The 15,954-nt window shown below is 38.2% G+C and overlaps 1 protein-coding gene across 1 annotated transcript in view; it reads left to right on the top strand.

Annotated features, from left to right (window-relative positions):
- LOC100917591 overlaps positions 1–15,954 on the top strand; it is a 100,121-nt gene that overhangs the window by 28,114 nt on the left and 56,053 nt on the right. Inside the window, exons 5-6 of the mRNA XM_031968687.1 lie at positions 3,922–4,001; positions 4,284–4,352. Of these exons, the coding sequence (XP_031824547.1) occupies positions 3,922–4,001; positions 4,284–4,352 (149 nt within the window). The remainder of the gene's footprint in view (positions 1–3,921; positions 4,002–4,283; positions 4,353–15,954) is intronic.

The raw sequence follows: 15,954 nt of genomic DNA, 5'->3' as shown, positions 1-15,954 counted from the left end.
TCTGAGTTTGTTTTGCTCTGCTTTCTATGGTCTATAGTAGCTTTCTATGGTCAAAATTCTTTTCTGTTTCTTGCTAATTTTCTTTCCTTTTCTTTTAGTATTTACTTTTTTCACTTTTATGGTTGATCTCTGCTCCTTGGTTGCTGTCCCAAGTTTCCTGTGCAGCTCTGAGCCTTGGCTTTGAGCACAGAAGCCCTTTGTGTTGTAGAGGGTTGCTTTGCCTGCTAATTTCAGGAAACAGCCTGATTTCCCAGATTTTGCCTTCTGAGCTGGGACTGGAAGCTGCCCCACTGGTTTGCTCCTCTCCTAAGTTAGGAATGAGAGTCTTAATTGCTGATTTGTAATGATTATGACATTCTTACCATCTTACCCTTTTAATTCCAGTGAGACTGATTTTTCTTGAAGTCCTTCTAATCTATCTTGAGCTGGAGAGTGGTTTCAATCTGTCAGACTCTCTTCAAAGGCTTGGTTTTGTGTCATTTTTGAGGGAAATTGGGAGAACTCCAGCAGCTTCTTGGCTTTACTCTTACATCTTGGTTCCACCTCCAGAAGTGATTGAGATTTTGGTTTCTGAGAGAGAGACAGAGAGAGAGAGAGAGAGAGAGAGAGAGAGAGAGAGAGAGACAGAGAGAGAGACAGAGAGAGAGAAAGTACAGAATTCCCTAGGATTTTAGGAATTATGGCTTTGCATATTTCCTTTTCCCTTCCATGGCTTTTTTTTTCCTGAGGCAATTGGGGTTAAGTGACTTGCTCAGAGTCACACAGTTAGGAAGTGTTAAGGTCAGATTTGAACTCAGGTCCTGAGTAGTCTATCCATTGTGTCACCAAGCTGCCCCCATGGCTTTTCTAATAAGAATATTTTATACTAATTTCATTTTACATTTTTACTTTAATATTTTCACATTAACAGTGAATTAGAAAGTGAGAGTCAGAAAGAATTTACTAATATCATGGGAAAAACTTACAGCTCCCAATAAAATTTAAGGTAAAAGTCAGGAAGAAACTTCATTTCTACTATGTCACATCAGGGAAAGATGAGTTGACTGACATTTCCACTATCAGTCAAGTGGGTTCTTTTTACAAGCAATTTCCACCTAACCTATAGTATAAAATTAAGTGAAATAATAGCACCTACCTCTCAGGATTGTTGTGAGCACTGAATGAGATATAATTACAAATTGCTTAGTGCTGTGCCTGGCACACAGTAAGCACTATATTAATGTTATTAATAATATTATATTAAATAATATTATTAATGATAAGTACTATATTCATATTATTATCCTCATGTTCCTCAATTGTATCACAAAAGAAAAATACTTCATAAGGTAATTATATAAGTTTTCAAGAACTGTGGCCAATTTTTGGGAAGAAAAATAGAACTTTCTGAAAGCTTCTTACCAATTTCTATGCTAAGAATTTAAATATAAATGTTTACAGTATTCTTAGTTGACTTAGATCTTTTCTTTGTTTAATATTTGTGTTCAGCCTGGTATTGGCTTTGGGGCCAGTTTTTGAGAGAAATTAACCAAATTATGACATTCTTAGTAAAAGGGGATGGGAACAAAACAAGTTATATATGTTATCAGTTAGAGAGATGACTCCACCAAAAAGAAAAATGTGTTATAGATCAGAACATGACACCTATGAGTTTAGATTTGCTTCCTCATATTTCTAGCCTCAGATTTCTTCTAAATGAATTAAGGATAATAACATTATACAACCTACAGAGATGTAATTAGGAAGTTTTCCCTAAATCTTAAAATGTCACAAATTTTGTAACATGTTACAATTTTGATGATTAAGATGTCATACTATCATATCTGTGATAGACCCTGTAATACTACCAACTCTAATCAAAATGAACTCTAAAAACATCCTATATGACCTAACTTAAGAAAAAGGAAGTCAGCTAGGTGACACAGGAAATAAAACACCAGCCCTGGAGTTAAGAGGACCTGAATTTAGCTCATACATTTACTAACTAAGTGACCATGGGCAATTTACTTAATTCTATTTGCTTCAATTTCTTCATCTATAAAATGAACTGGAAAAGAAAAAAAGCAAACTAATGCAGTATCTTTGTCAAGAAAACTCCAAATTGGTCACAGAAAGTCAGACACAAGTAATCAACATAACAACAAGAAGATATATTTAAACGTTAATATACAATAGTACAGTATACTGGAAAAATTGCTGGACTTTGAGATAGAAATCCTGGGTTTGAATTTCAGGTTTGGAATTTAATAACTAACCATAGGCAAATTTTCTCTAGACCTCAGTTTCCATGTCTCTAAAATGTGGGCATTAATTGCTGCCTAAATCACAAGATTACTTGTAATAAAGTGCTTTCTAGGTACTATTTTTAATAAATGCATGTGTTATTAATTTGACCACTGGGGCATTGCTGGCTATGTGTCTGACTTTATTGGTGATAAAAGTCAGAAAATGATAATCCCACACTCCTCCCACCAACCCCCACCCTTCTCCACTACCAATGATTCTGTACTGCTCCCAACACAATAGGTCACTCTAGGATATAACTCATAGAATTGTCTCCCTCTGCTGCGTAGTTTCTTCTCTATCAGGGTTTCTTTGGCTAGTCTAGGGATATGGGAAATAACTTAATCCAATTAGACTCTTGGCTCAGTATGCCTCTACTCACTGGGAAATTCAACCCTCTTCTCGGGAGAAATCACCTTTCTTTTCTGGGCATCCATTCTCTTACCTATAAAAAGTGATGGGACAATTCCCCAATTGATAAATGAGTCAAAGGATATGAACAGACAATTTTCAGATAAAGAAATTGAAATTATTTCTAGCCATATGAAATGATGCTCCAAGTCATTATTAATCAGAGAAATGCAAATTAAGACAACTCTGAGATACCACTACACACCTGTCAGATTGGCTAGAGTGACAGGGAAAGATAATGTAGAATATTGGAGGGGATGTGGGAAAACAGGGACACTAATACATTGTTGGTGGAATTGTGAATACATCCAGCCATTCTGGAGAACAATTTGGAACTATGCTCAAAAAGTTATCAAACTGTGCATACCCTTTGATCCAGCAGTGTTACTACTGGGCTATATTCCAAAGAGATCTTAAAGAAGGGAAAGGGACCTGTATGTGCCGAAATGTTTGTGGCAGCCCTCTTTGTAGTGGCCAGAAACTGGAAATTAAGTGGATGCCCATCAATTGGAGATTGGCTAAATAAATTGTGGTATATGAATGTTATGGAATGTTATTGTTCTATAAGAAATGACCAGCAGGATGATTTCAGAAAGACTGGAGAGACTTACATGAACTGATGTTGAGTGAGATGAGCAGGACCAGAAGATCATTATATACTTCAACAGTACTATATGATGATCAATTCTGATGGACTATGGCTCTCTTCAACAATGAGATGAACCAAATCAGTTCCATCAGGAATGAGATCAACACAATCAGTTCAATGATGAAGAGAATCATCCAGTGAAAGAACTCTGGGAAATGAGAGCAAACCACAACATCGCATTTCCAATCCCTCTGTTTTTGTCTGCTTGCACTTTTTATTTCCTTTTCAGGGTAATTTTACCTTATTTCTAAGTCCGATTTTTCTCGTGCAGCAAAATAACAGTATGGATCTGTATACATATATTGTATTTAACATATACTTTAATATATTTAACATGTATTGGTCTACCTGCCATCTGGGGGAGGGGGTGGAGGGGAAGGAGGGGAAAAATTGGACAGAAGGTTTTGCAAGGGTCAATGCTGAAAAATTACCCATGCATATTACTTGTAAACAAAAAGCTTTAATAATAATAATAATAAAAAGTAGATCTGAGAAAAAAGTGATGGGGTGTTTGAATATTTCTAAGACTCCTACTAGGTTCTAACATGCTATGGTTCTGTGAATTTGCTATATTGTAGATGCTGATTCACTATCCATTTTCCAGTCAAAGAATCTTCCTGAAGATAACCAAGTCTATGATGAACTCAGCATGCCCACTGTAAGTTTAACTTCATCTTCTCTACTATGACCTGGATGAGGAGATTTGTGCTAGAGGTTTTGACCATGAATTGCACTTTTATGAGGTTAAAAAAAATCCTGTCCTTCCCATGTCCAATTCTTGCTTCTGCACTGAGACAGTACAATTGGTAGAACTGAGCCTGGGGGATGTCTACCTTGGTGAAAATAAGAAAAATAAGGCACAAGGAAAGAAATAAGGGGAAAGTATGGGCTGATATTCCATGCTAACCTGAGAACTGTGACTCATGGTAATCTTTTACAGCTAAGTGTTTCCAATCAGAAGAAAGAAGCTCCAAATACAATTTATTGCACAGTACAGAACCCCCAAAAGGTAAGTATCTTTCAGTAAAATTTCATTTGGGGCCTATTGTCTCCTCTCAAGTTGGCCTAGAGGGTTCTAAGGTCCTTCTGTCTGGGTCTTCCCTCAAGCAAGAGAAATGTAGACGATTCCATCTGGAGCTCTGTGTGTCCCCAAAGACAACTCTCGTTTAACCCTCATAAGCCACATCTTGAATGCAGCTGTGACTTCCTCCCTGCTCTAAAAGCTACTTCAATAACTTTTGACAAAAAATCCACTGGACACATTTACTCCCCAAAACTTACACATCCACACTCATCTATACATCCACATCTGCAATTCTGTTTCCTGTTGTCACTTGTGGTAGAATTTTCTATCACATCACTTCCTTATTCAATAAATACCAGTCGTTCAATATAAAACCTACTGGCTTTTAAAGATCTTCATAAGTTGGCCCTTTCCTAACTTTCTGGTCTTAGACTTTTCTCCATTGTACTCTACAATCCACCTCCTTCACACCTCCTTCACACAATACTACATTTTCTTAGTTCAAGCATTCTCATAGGCTGTGGGTCTATCCTCATCTCTACCTCCTAGCTTCCCTGGCTTCCTTCAAGTCTCTGCTAAAATTCATGCTGTACAAATAGCTTTTTCTATTCCTCCTTTACACTAGTACCTTCCCTCTGAAATTACCTCTAGCTTATCTTGTCCATATTTTTTAATCCATAGTTATTTGCAAGTTGCCCTTTGCCACATTAGACTGTAAGCTCCTTGAGAACAAGATTTGGTTTCGCCTTCTTTTGTATTCTTAGCATTTAGCATAGTGCATTGTGCACAATTATCATTAATACTTATGATTTTGTTAACCACTAAATGATTAGTGTGAAAGTATTACTAATGCTACTGATCACTAGAAGGCTCCTCAGTGGCTCCATACTAGAAATTCATAAGAGGAGGGCAAAAAGTATCTCCTCCCCTTCCATCTCACAGACTCAAGATTGTGGCAATAGGAGAGATAGGGAATGAAGAAACCCTAACACTTCATCTGAGATACATAGCAAAATCATCTACTATACCCCACCTCCCTCATCTCACTCCTCTTTTATATTTTAAAGTTTAATCTCTACAGATCCCTCTTTAGGGGGCTTTAATAGTCAAGAAGTCATATGTGATCCAGAAGGGATCCATCCTAAGGATGGACAATATTAGTTCCCCTTTTTGGAGAGAGAAAGACCCTAAGGCTAAAACTGATACCTGGCTAGCTTTGGTCTGCTTTCTATGATTGTTGTAGTTTTCTGATTCCAGTTTAATGTTAATATGCTTTTTATCCTTTCCTCTTTTACAGATGGAAAATTCTTAGTCATCTACTACCAAACTTCTTGGGACCTCTCTCAATGAGTCTGTGATGGAGATGACAGAAAGGCTTATTCTCTTCCCAGAAGTGAACGTTTGATGGCAGGAAGACTTCAGCCTGTTGGTTCAGGTCTTGTCCTCATCAATGAGGCAAATTCAGGAAAAGAAAGGCGAAAGTATTTTATTAGCATACCAAGGCAGCAAGAAATGAGAGTACAAGTAGCCCCATTTCAAACTGAGCTGCTTTTTATAGACTGGAGTAATAACTTCCACATAGGAGCAAAAGTATGCTAATTGGTGATGCAATACCATAATTGGACCTATATCATTCCTCTGTCTTCAACTGCATCATCTTAGTCTGGACTGCCTGCTCTATAGGGGTAGGTCTTGAGAGGAGTACCTTACACTGGGGAAGACACTATAAACAGAAGCAACATACAAATTCCACAACAAAACACCTGAGAAGGTGTTTCAGCCATGAGAGATCAGGGAACCAAGAAGTTAACTACGCCCACAGGGAACAGTGTTCTTTCCTATCCTGCTGGAACTCAATCCAAGCATTTTGTATCAAGCCCAAGTGGACATTAATGTCTTTGGAGTTATCAGAAACCTATGTGCAGCACTCTTGATCTTTAAGGACACATACCCATTCCGTTTCTGCCAGGAGATAATCCAGAGCTCAACTGTTCTGTAAGACCATGTCTTCAAGGGTATAGACCTCTGCAGTATGTTCCTCCACAACATCTTTGGATTCATTAACACAAGTCTGTAAAAATTTATTCATTCTGTTGAAGAATGCTAAACTGTGTCAACAGGATGGAAAAGGCACTTTCAGATTCTCCCCCAAAAGGAGGAACCGGATGGCTGCATGTTTACTCTGCAAATAGGTGCTAAGAAGCAGGGTAGGTGCCTGGAGACCAAAAAGAACTCTTTCCATTCCTTGATGTTCCTGACATTCTGGGGGACACTAATAATAACCTTTGTTATGACACAAGAAATAAAGTCCCCATGGAGCTATCCCAAAAAATCTAATTGTGTGTGCCTGGCCTCCCAACTTAAGACATTCTCAGAAGGCCATCCCATTCTCAGTCACCTTCTGTTTCAAGGTTAGGTATAGTTACATCCTATTTGGCACTCCATTTCCTGCCCTTGTGTCTTGTTTTGCTCATATAACACAGTATCAGTGGCCTAGTTATATAGTTCAAGCCCAAGGGAGGCCAGAATTGTGAAAAGTTACACAATCTTATTCCAACTAAAGGTAAATGAGTGAGAGAAATCATTTTGCCAGTCCATAGTAGGACAATTTGACATTTTGTTTAAGTTTGCCTTAATGATTGCAAAAGCATATCATGCAAGTAAGTCCTAGACATCGGATCCCATGTCTACCAGGGGTATCTCTTCCCCCAAGGCCAAAGGGACATGGGCATATCCCAATTGGTCCAGTTAAAGGCATGGCTGACATTTTGGACCAGATATACATAAGTGTTGGGTCTCCTATTCCCCCATCTCCAAGGCCATAAAGAAGGGCATGAAGGGAAGAAAACAAACACATGGTAAAATTGCAGAAGAAATATTAGGTCCTAATTATCAATCAAAAAAACCAGGTGACCCAGAACCATTGATTGGGTTTAACTAAGTCCAGGGTGATCAGCGTTGGGCTGATGTCAATCACACCAGGATTCATATGGGAGTGATGTACCTAGGTTATCTATTCGGCAACCCTGATGGTAGTATATCTTGTCAGCAGGATCTGGAATGGCCCATTCCAAAGGACTGGAGACTGGATGTCTTCCTGAAGCTGCAAATCCATACTTGGTCTCCTCACTCAAATGAATACATCAACTTTTCCAAAAGGAGAATTTGTGTCCAGACAGGTGAAAGAGAGCTGGAAAGAGATCCTATACCTTATCAGGCTTTCACCTCTCTGGCCAGATTCAGGCGCTGAGGGTCCAAGCTCCATGTTGTAGTAGGTGGAATCCTAAATAGAATTTCCAGAGGTTAAAAATCCACCATCCTGCCTATTAAAACAACACAAGGGGAAGTACCTAAAGCCATTTTAACTGTGTTTCTTGACATGATTTTCCAAAAAGGATCTTGACTTCCTTATTTAGCTGCTCAGCTCCTCATAATCTTGGTATTATGTTTGTTTTTTCTTGCTTTCTTAGGCAATTGGGGTTGTGAGTTGCCCAGGGTCCACAGCTAGAAGTGTAAAGTGTCTAAGATCAGATTTGAACTCAGGTCCTCCTGACTTCAGAGGCTCTATCCACTGCGCCACCTAGCTGCCCCTGGTATTATTCTCTTGATCAGACACTGTCTGCTATAGCAAGTGTGTTACTCGAAAGGCTTCTACTCATGGCTTAATTGTTCTTTGCATACCAACACATATCTGGGATCAGTAGACTTCAGCAATTCAATAAAGTCCATCTGCAAGTGTTCACATGGTAGGGCACCCCACTTTCTCCCCCTTTTGTCATAGCTTTCCTCCTCAAGGAGCTGAATGGTTGAAAAGAAAGGCAACTAGACACTACACAATGGGCCTCTACATAAGCACCAGGGGCACACTATAACCAGCAAGCTTGTAGTACAAAGACCTCATTTCCTATATGGACCAAGGCAGGCAACTGTTGGAACAGGAGGTGCACTAATCATTTAGCCATAACAAGCCCTCCATCTGACATGATCGACTTTCTATCTTGTAGAAGGATTTCATGTCTTAATAAAGATATCAATTTGAGCATCTGTGACTAAGAAGAAGTAGTCATTTGGTGTACCACCAAATAGCATAAGCAATGATTTTAGCAGATTTCAAAGACTCTATTTTGGCCATTTTGTCTACACACTGGTTGTCAACTTCAAAAAATGACCATTAGAAAGATGGCTCTAGACTAATTTCAGAAAAGCTTGGAAAGGCTTACATGAACTGATGCTAAGTGAAGTGAGCAGAACCAGGAGATCATTGTACACAGTAACAAAATTATGTAATAATCAACTGTGATGGACCTGGTTCTTTTAAACAATGAGATGACAATTCCAATAGATTTTTGATGGAAAGTGTCATATATAAAGCCAAAGAGAACTATCAGACTGAATGTGGATCAAAGCATAATATTATCATTTTGTTATTGTTATTGTTGGTGGTGTTTGTTTGTTTGTTTGTTTTTCTCTTTTGATCTGAATTTTTTGTGCAGCATGACAGATATGGAAATATGTTCAGAAGAATTGCACATGTTTATATCAAATTGTTTGCTGTTTTGGGAAGATGGGAAAGGGAAAGAGAGGGAGAAAATTTTAAAGTATAAGGTTTTGCAAATGTTGAAAACTAACTCTGCAAGTATTTGGAAAAATAAAATACTATTTAAAAATAAAATAAATTTAACAGTCAAAAAAAGAAAGAAAGAAAGAAAGATGGCTCTGTGAGCAAGATAGCCTGACGGAATTCAATAAGGGAGGCACCATTTGCAGTGATAAAGACACACTACTTCCACAAAGCACCAGTACTGTTAAAGACCCCACAGGTGTATTTGGAATCAACGTAAATGTTCACATAGAGTCTCAGGGCCTGCTGGCATTCCTTGGTCAGCGCTATCCACTCAACTCCTTGTATCTCAAGTTCATTATGCAATGTAGCTTCAAAAATTGGGGGGACACAACCATTCCCCTAGTTACTCATATCCCATTTTCCTAAAAAGAGAACCATCTGTGCAGAATGTGAGATTAAGTTCCACCAAGGATGTTTGAGGAGTCAGGCCGTGGTTTCTCTGTGGTCTTAGTTACCTCATGGCAGTCATTGTACCCTAAGGAACTTCATGGTCTTTCAGGTGTTCAGGAAGAAAGGTGGGTGGCTTTAAGATATTACAGTACTAAAGAGAAAGGTTAGGATTAGACAAAAGGCTTGCCTCATATTCAGCCTCTAGCTGGTGGGGAAAAATGGGAATCTTAGATTATAGACTGTGACTGGTCAGGACAATATATTGAGTCATTTTTTTTATTTAATAGCCTTTTATTTACAGGATATATGCATGGGTAACTTTACAGCATTAACAATTGCCAAACCTCTTGTTCCAATTTTTCACCTCTTACCCCCCAACCCCCTCCCCCGGATGGCAGGATGACCAGTAGATGTTAAGTACATTACAATATAAATTAGATACACAATAAGTATACATGACCAAACCGTTATTTTGCTGTACAAAAAGAATCAGACTCTGAAATATTGTACAATTAGCTTGTGAAGGAAATCAAAAATGCAGGTGGGCATAAATATGGGGATTGGGAAGTCAATGTAATGGTTTTTAGTCATCTCCCAGAGTTCTTTTTCTGGGTATAGCTAGTTCAGTTCATTACTGCTCCATTAGAAATGATTTGGTTGATCTCATTGCTGAGGATGGCCAGGTCCATCAGAACTGGTCATCATATAGTATTGTTGTTGAAGTATATAATGATCTCCTGGTCCTGCTCATTTCACTCAGCATCAGTTCGTGTAAGTCTCTATTGAGTCATTTTGTAAGCTCTACAGGTGTCCAAAGGCACCTCACATCACTTTGTATCACTCAATCAAGCTCACAAGAATAGTAACTAATGGGCCTGTGATGGGACCCCAGCCTCTAGTTGTGGACTTTTTTTTTTCCTGAGCCTTTTGTGGTTAAGTGACTTGCCCAAGGTCATACAGCTAGGAAGTGTTAAGTGTCTGAGATAAGATTTGAACTCAGGTCCTCCTGACTTCAGGGCTTGTACTCTGTCTACTGCACCACCTAACTGTCCCTTAACTATGGGCTTCTAATGCAACTCCTCTCTGCCAACATACAAAAAGGGAAAATGGCTTAACATAAGCAGTTAGTCCCAGAGACAGTGAGGAGAACACCACCCACTTCACACTTGCTTAGCTATTTCCTTTGAGACTTCTAAGGGTGTGAAGAACTCCGGGCCTCTTTAGTCACATAAGCAACTAGTTCTTTAATGAGTTTGCTCAGTGCTAGAATCCAACAGTGGCAATAAATATCCCATAGTCCCCAACAGGATGTGTAGCTAGTGTTTTGGACATTTGAAGCACACCTTGTGTGATGAACAAAAAGTTCAATAGACATAATTTCTGGATAATTAATTATCTTATTAATTACACTAGCAGATAATTAACAAATGGCGCTAATGATAATTTCAAATGCCAAAGACCCTCTCTTAAAACCCATTAAACACTTATATGCCCTAGAAAGAGTGGGCATTCCTGAGGGTTGTAGTCAACTCTAATTGGTTAACAAATAATGAGAAGAATTAATATTATAATGAGGAATCAGTTTATCCTAATGAAGGTCTGAGAGAGGTGACTGATCACTCAGTCTCCCACAAAGATACTTTTCTCTTATTCAGATCGTTTCCAACTAGGGCAATCTAGACAAAAGGGAGATCCACCTCTACTCAGACTGACTAAAACAGGGGTCCTCAAACTTTTTAAATAGGGGGCCAGTTCACTGTCCCTCAGACTGTTGGAGGACAGAACTATAGTAAAAAACAAAAACTATGAACAAATTCCTATGCACGCTGCATATATCTTATTTTGAAGTGAAGAAAAAAAATGGGAACAAATACAATATTTAAAATCAACAAACTTACCAGTATTTCAATGGGAACTATGGGCCTGCTTTTGGCTAATGAGATGGTCAATGTCTGGTTCCATATTTGTCACTGCTAGTTGTAACAAGTGATCCAAGTGTGCATTCCTTAGTCTTGATCTGGTTGGAGATTTCAAAAGTTTCATTCTAGAAAAAGTCTGTTCACAGACATAAGTGCTGCCAAAGATGGTTGCCATTTTGAGTGCATGGTGCCTGAGATGAGGATATGTCTCAGAGGGGAGAGATGCATAGAAATTATGAAGGCTGCTTGACTTGAATGCGTCTTTCAGAGAGTCACAATTCTGCAGTTCACCCAGTTCCATTTGGTAAATTGTAACCACATTTTCAATGTCAATAGAAAATGGGTTATGGAAAAGTTGTATGCCCTGTTCATGGAGAAACTCTTTAAATCTAAATTGGAACTCCTTTTGCAATTTTTCCAGTGAATCCACACATGTTTTGTTTGGGAATGCAATCAGCAGTTTTTCCACTAACAGATTTTGAGTTGTGGGGAGATGGCAGAAGTTTTCCTCCTTCACTTGTTTGATGAGGAGGTCTAATTTTACTTCAAATGCTTTGACATGTGATTGCATATCACAGATGAGCTTCCCCTTTCCTTGAAATTGCATATTGAAATTGTTGAGTAGCTCTGTTCCATCTGTCAGAAAGGCAAGGTGCCATTTCCATTCTGCATCATTGAGCTCTGGTACTTCTTTGTTTTCTGAAAGCAGAAAAGTTGTAATCTGTGGAAGTAAGTCATAGAAACGTTTCAAAACTCTCCCTTGACTCAGCCAATGGACTTCTGTGTGATGTAGAACATTTTCATACTCAACATTATATAGAACATCTTCATACTCAACATTTAGCTCAGACAGAAATTCCTGAAATTGTCTGTGATTTAGTGCATTAGCTCTAATGAAGTTAACACAAGATACCACACTTTTCATAACAGAGTCCCACTTCAGTGATTTACTACACAGTGCTTGTTGGTGGATGAAGCAGTATATGGCTATTGGATGAGATTATATTATGGATAATTGGATGAGGTTATGTTTGTCCATCTCTTGGTTAACGCGAGCAATTACTCCTTTCTTAGACCCCACCATGCTAGGAGTACCATCAGTTGTCACACTGGCTAGTTTAGCCCAGTCCAGGTCCAAACCATTCATAGTTTGGCAAACCTTTTCATAGATATCCTTTCCTGTAGTTGTTCCTTTGATGCTTTACAGTGCAGCAAGCTCTTCTATGACTTAAAAATAATCATTCTTCCCACAAATTAAAATTAGAAGTTGTGCAGAATCACAAATATCATTGCTTTCATCAAGTGCCAAGGAAAAATATGAAAAAAATTTTTATGGAGTTTTGCAAATGCTGATGCAGACTGTCTCCCATTTCTTCAATCCTCCGTGTAATTGTAGGTCCCGAAAGACTCACTGTACTAAATAAATTGGCCTTCTCTGGACACATCTCTTTGGCAACAGAAAGAAGGAATTATTTAACAAATTCTCCCTCCACGAATGGGTTTGCCAGTGTGTGCTATTAGCTTGGCAACTTGAAAACTTGCTCACAGTGATGAAATATTTAGCTGCTTCTGCTTCACAAAAGTATTTTGCTGAGTTGTTAATGTATTTTTCAGTTTTAATATTTTATCTTTTCTCACTTCTCCAACCAAACAATCCTATTTATTTTATATTGAGTTTCATAGTGTCCATGCAAATTATATTCTTTGAACACAGACACTATATTCTGGCATATCAGACATACAGCTCTTTCTTTGTACTGTATGAAAAAGTAATCATAAGTCGACTGTTCTTTGAATATCCTACACTCCGAGTCAATTTTTCTTTTTCTTGACATCATTATTTCCTAGGGATTCCAAATTGCTATTAGTAAAATACATATATATACATACATATATATATATATATATATACATACAGTGCTACAAAAACAATATACCAGCAATAACTTTGCCCACACAGAGACATACAGACTGCAATGCCCAACTTCCTCCAAGCTGCCTCTGCGATGTGATGCTTCCATTTCCCGCATTCTGTCTCCCGCTCTCCGCACTCCTGCTTCTGACCTTCACTGCTGCAGTGAATTTTCCCTGCAGTGGCTGTGACATGCGCAGCATGCACTGTACATCCCCGTGCATGTCTGTTGTGATGGCTGCCATTACTGTACAAGGCCGCAGGCCATCAGTTCTCCATCTTCTGCATCTCTCTCCCTTCCCCACACCACACACCCTGGCCACACCACACTCACCTCACCTCGGGATTGCCTCAAACTCTGTCTCCGCTGCTTCAGCCCAGTGCCAGAAGTGTGCTTTGCTAACACGAGTTTAGGTCCAACATCACTTCCAGTCTGATTTTGCCATAACCCAATGGGCCGCATAAATGTCCTTAGCAGGCTGACCCACAGGCCGTAGTTTGAGGACCCTTGGACTAAAACATGATGAGCAGGATATCATTGTGCTAGAATCTCTTTGTAAGGTTTTTCTTGTTAGTGGGATAAATTCTGGGACAAGGCCAGAGATCTCCCCAATAATTTGTTATGTAATAATCCTTTCTCTCTTCTAGATCTTACCATTTGTCAAGGTCCTCATTCCTGGTCCTGATTCATACCCCAAGTACCACATTATTGGAAAGGCAAACAGTAACTTTATTTTTTTTCTTCTTTAACACTATTCTTTTTTCCATTTATTCCATTTTTTTATTAAAGCTTTTTTTATTTTTAAAACATATATGTGGATAATTTTCAACTATATATATATATGCCCTTGCAAAATCTTATGTTCCAAATTTTTTGCCTCCCTTCCCCCAGCCCCTCCCCTAGATAGCAAGTATCCAATAAATGTTAAACATATGCAATTCTTCTATACGTATTTTCACAATTATTGTGCTGCACAAGAAAAATCAAATCAAAAAGGAAAAAATGAGAAAGAAAACAAAATGCAAGCAAACAACAACAAAAGGAGTGAAAATACTATGTTGTGATCCACACTCAGTTCCCACAGTCCTATCTCTGGGTCATCACAAGACCATTGGAACTGGAGTGAATCATCTCATTGTTGAAAAGAGCCACGTCCATCAGAATTGATCATCGTATAATCTTTCTGTTGCCATGTACAATGGTCTCCTGATTCTACTCATTTCACTTAGCATCAGTTTATGTAAGTCTCTCCAGGTCTTTCTGAAATCCAAACAGTAATTTTAATGGACAGACTCAACAACTCTTTTCATAAAGACAACATATGAAGAAAATGCTATCTTCTTCCCTGGTTTCCTGTGAGTGGTAAATCATCAATATATTGAATTAGGGCAGACTTCCAGGTGAATTCATATCTTTTAAGTCCTTGACAAAAAATTATGTGAATAAAGTAGGAGATTCACCATAACCCTGAAGGAACCTAGTCCTCAAGTACTGCTGATCCTTCCAAATAAAGGCAATAAAGTTTCTGTGAGGCTAGGTCTATTTAAATACTAAAAAAAAAATAATAATAATGGAATACAAAAAAAAACAGAATTTGCTTTCGTAGTATGAGAAAGTATTGGTGATAATAGAGACAGGTTTTGAAACACTGAGGCTCTCAGGATGATAAAATTATTGATAGTCTTCAGATCCTGGACAAAATGGTTTACAAGTAGGCCTTCATCATCCACCTTTTTCTTCCTCTTTGGTGGTACAGGGATATTGCAAGGTGATTGCAATGGAATTGAATTATGATTTCCAGATGAATGTAAGCATTGGTAAGTTTTTAAAAATAGATTTAACAGCCTTTAAATTGATATTATATTGTTGCACACAAGAAAGTTGTCTGTCCTTAGTCCAGATCCACAAAGGTTCAACTGAACCACACAATAGTGTTCCAATCCCATAAAATGGCCAATAATTTTCATTATATGGGAGGCAAATCAGACATTAGTAGTCCCCCTAATTTTTTAGGTTTCTTTAAAATTTTCTGATGAGACAAATCTATTCTTTTGTATTCTAATCTAATCCCTCAGGAATAGAATAAATAATGAGCTCAAGTTTCCAAAACAAGTCACATACACACACACATAATGAGACAGAAATTAGGCATTAACAAAAAGGAATGAAAATACATCAAAGGTCCAACAGTTACTTTACAATGGTGAATGGACTACAGCAAAAGACCACATTTTGGGGAGCAATCCAGTATCTCAGTAGACCCCTGTGAGGGTAGAATTATCTTCTATTGACATTATCATGTACAGACACAGCTATCCTGTACTGATGCCCACTCTAACTTTTATATTTTGGAGATTAAACTATAGAAGTCAACTCCTGATGCTATCTTATATAAATAGGACAGTCACTGAGAGCCAGTTGATTTACTGACACACAATTTACATAGTTAACATGCCTTGTTCTGGGTACTTTCCCATAAAAGGTCCCACCTACTCTCTTGTTAATTGCTTGTTCATTAAGAACTTCGACTGTTTGCCAATATTACAATAAAACTTTGGTTTTTGACCTGGAAATGGTTTGAACCTGTGAATCCATTCCAGATGACTCTCCTCCTTCATGACTTGTTCTCATAATGACTTGTTGGACATCATCATTAAGATATATATTTCTGGAGCAGCTAGATGATACAATGGATAGACATGAATTCAAAGTCTGCTTAAAACTCCCTAGCTGTATGACTC

This window comes from Sarcophilus harrisii, chromosome 4, assembly GCF_902635505.1.
Source record: "Sarcophilus harrisii chromosome 4, mSarHar1.11, whole genome shotgun sequence".
Taxonomy (NCBI): domain Eukaryota; kingdom Metazoa; phylum Chordata; class Mammalia; order Dasyuromorphia; family Dasyuridae; genus Sarcophilus; species Sarcophilus harrisii.
The sequence above is the reverse complement of the archived record's forward strand: the minus strand, read 5'-3'. Positions and strand labels throughout refer to the sequence as shown.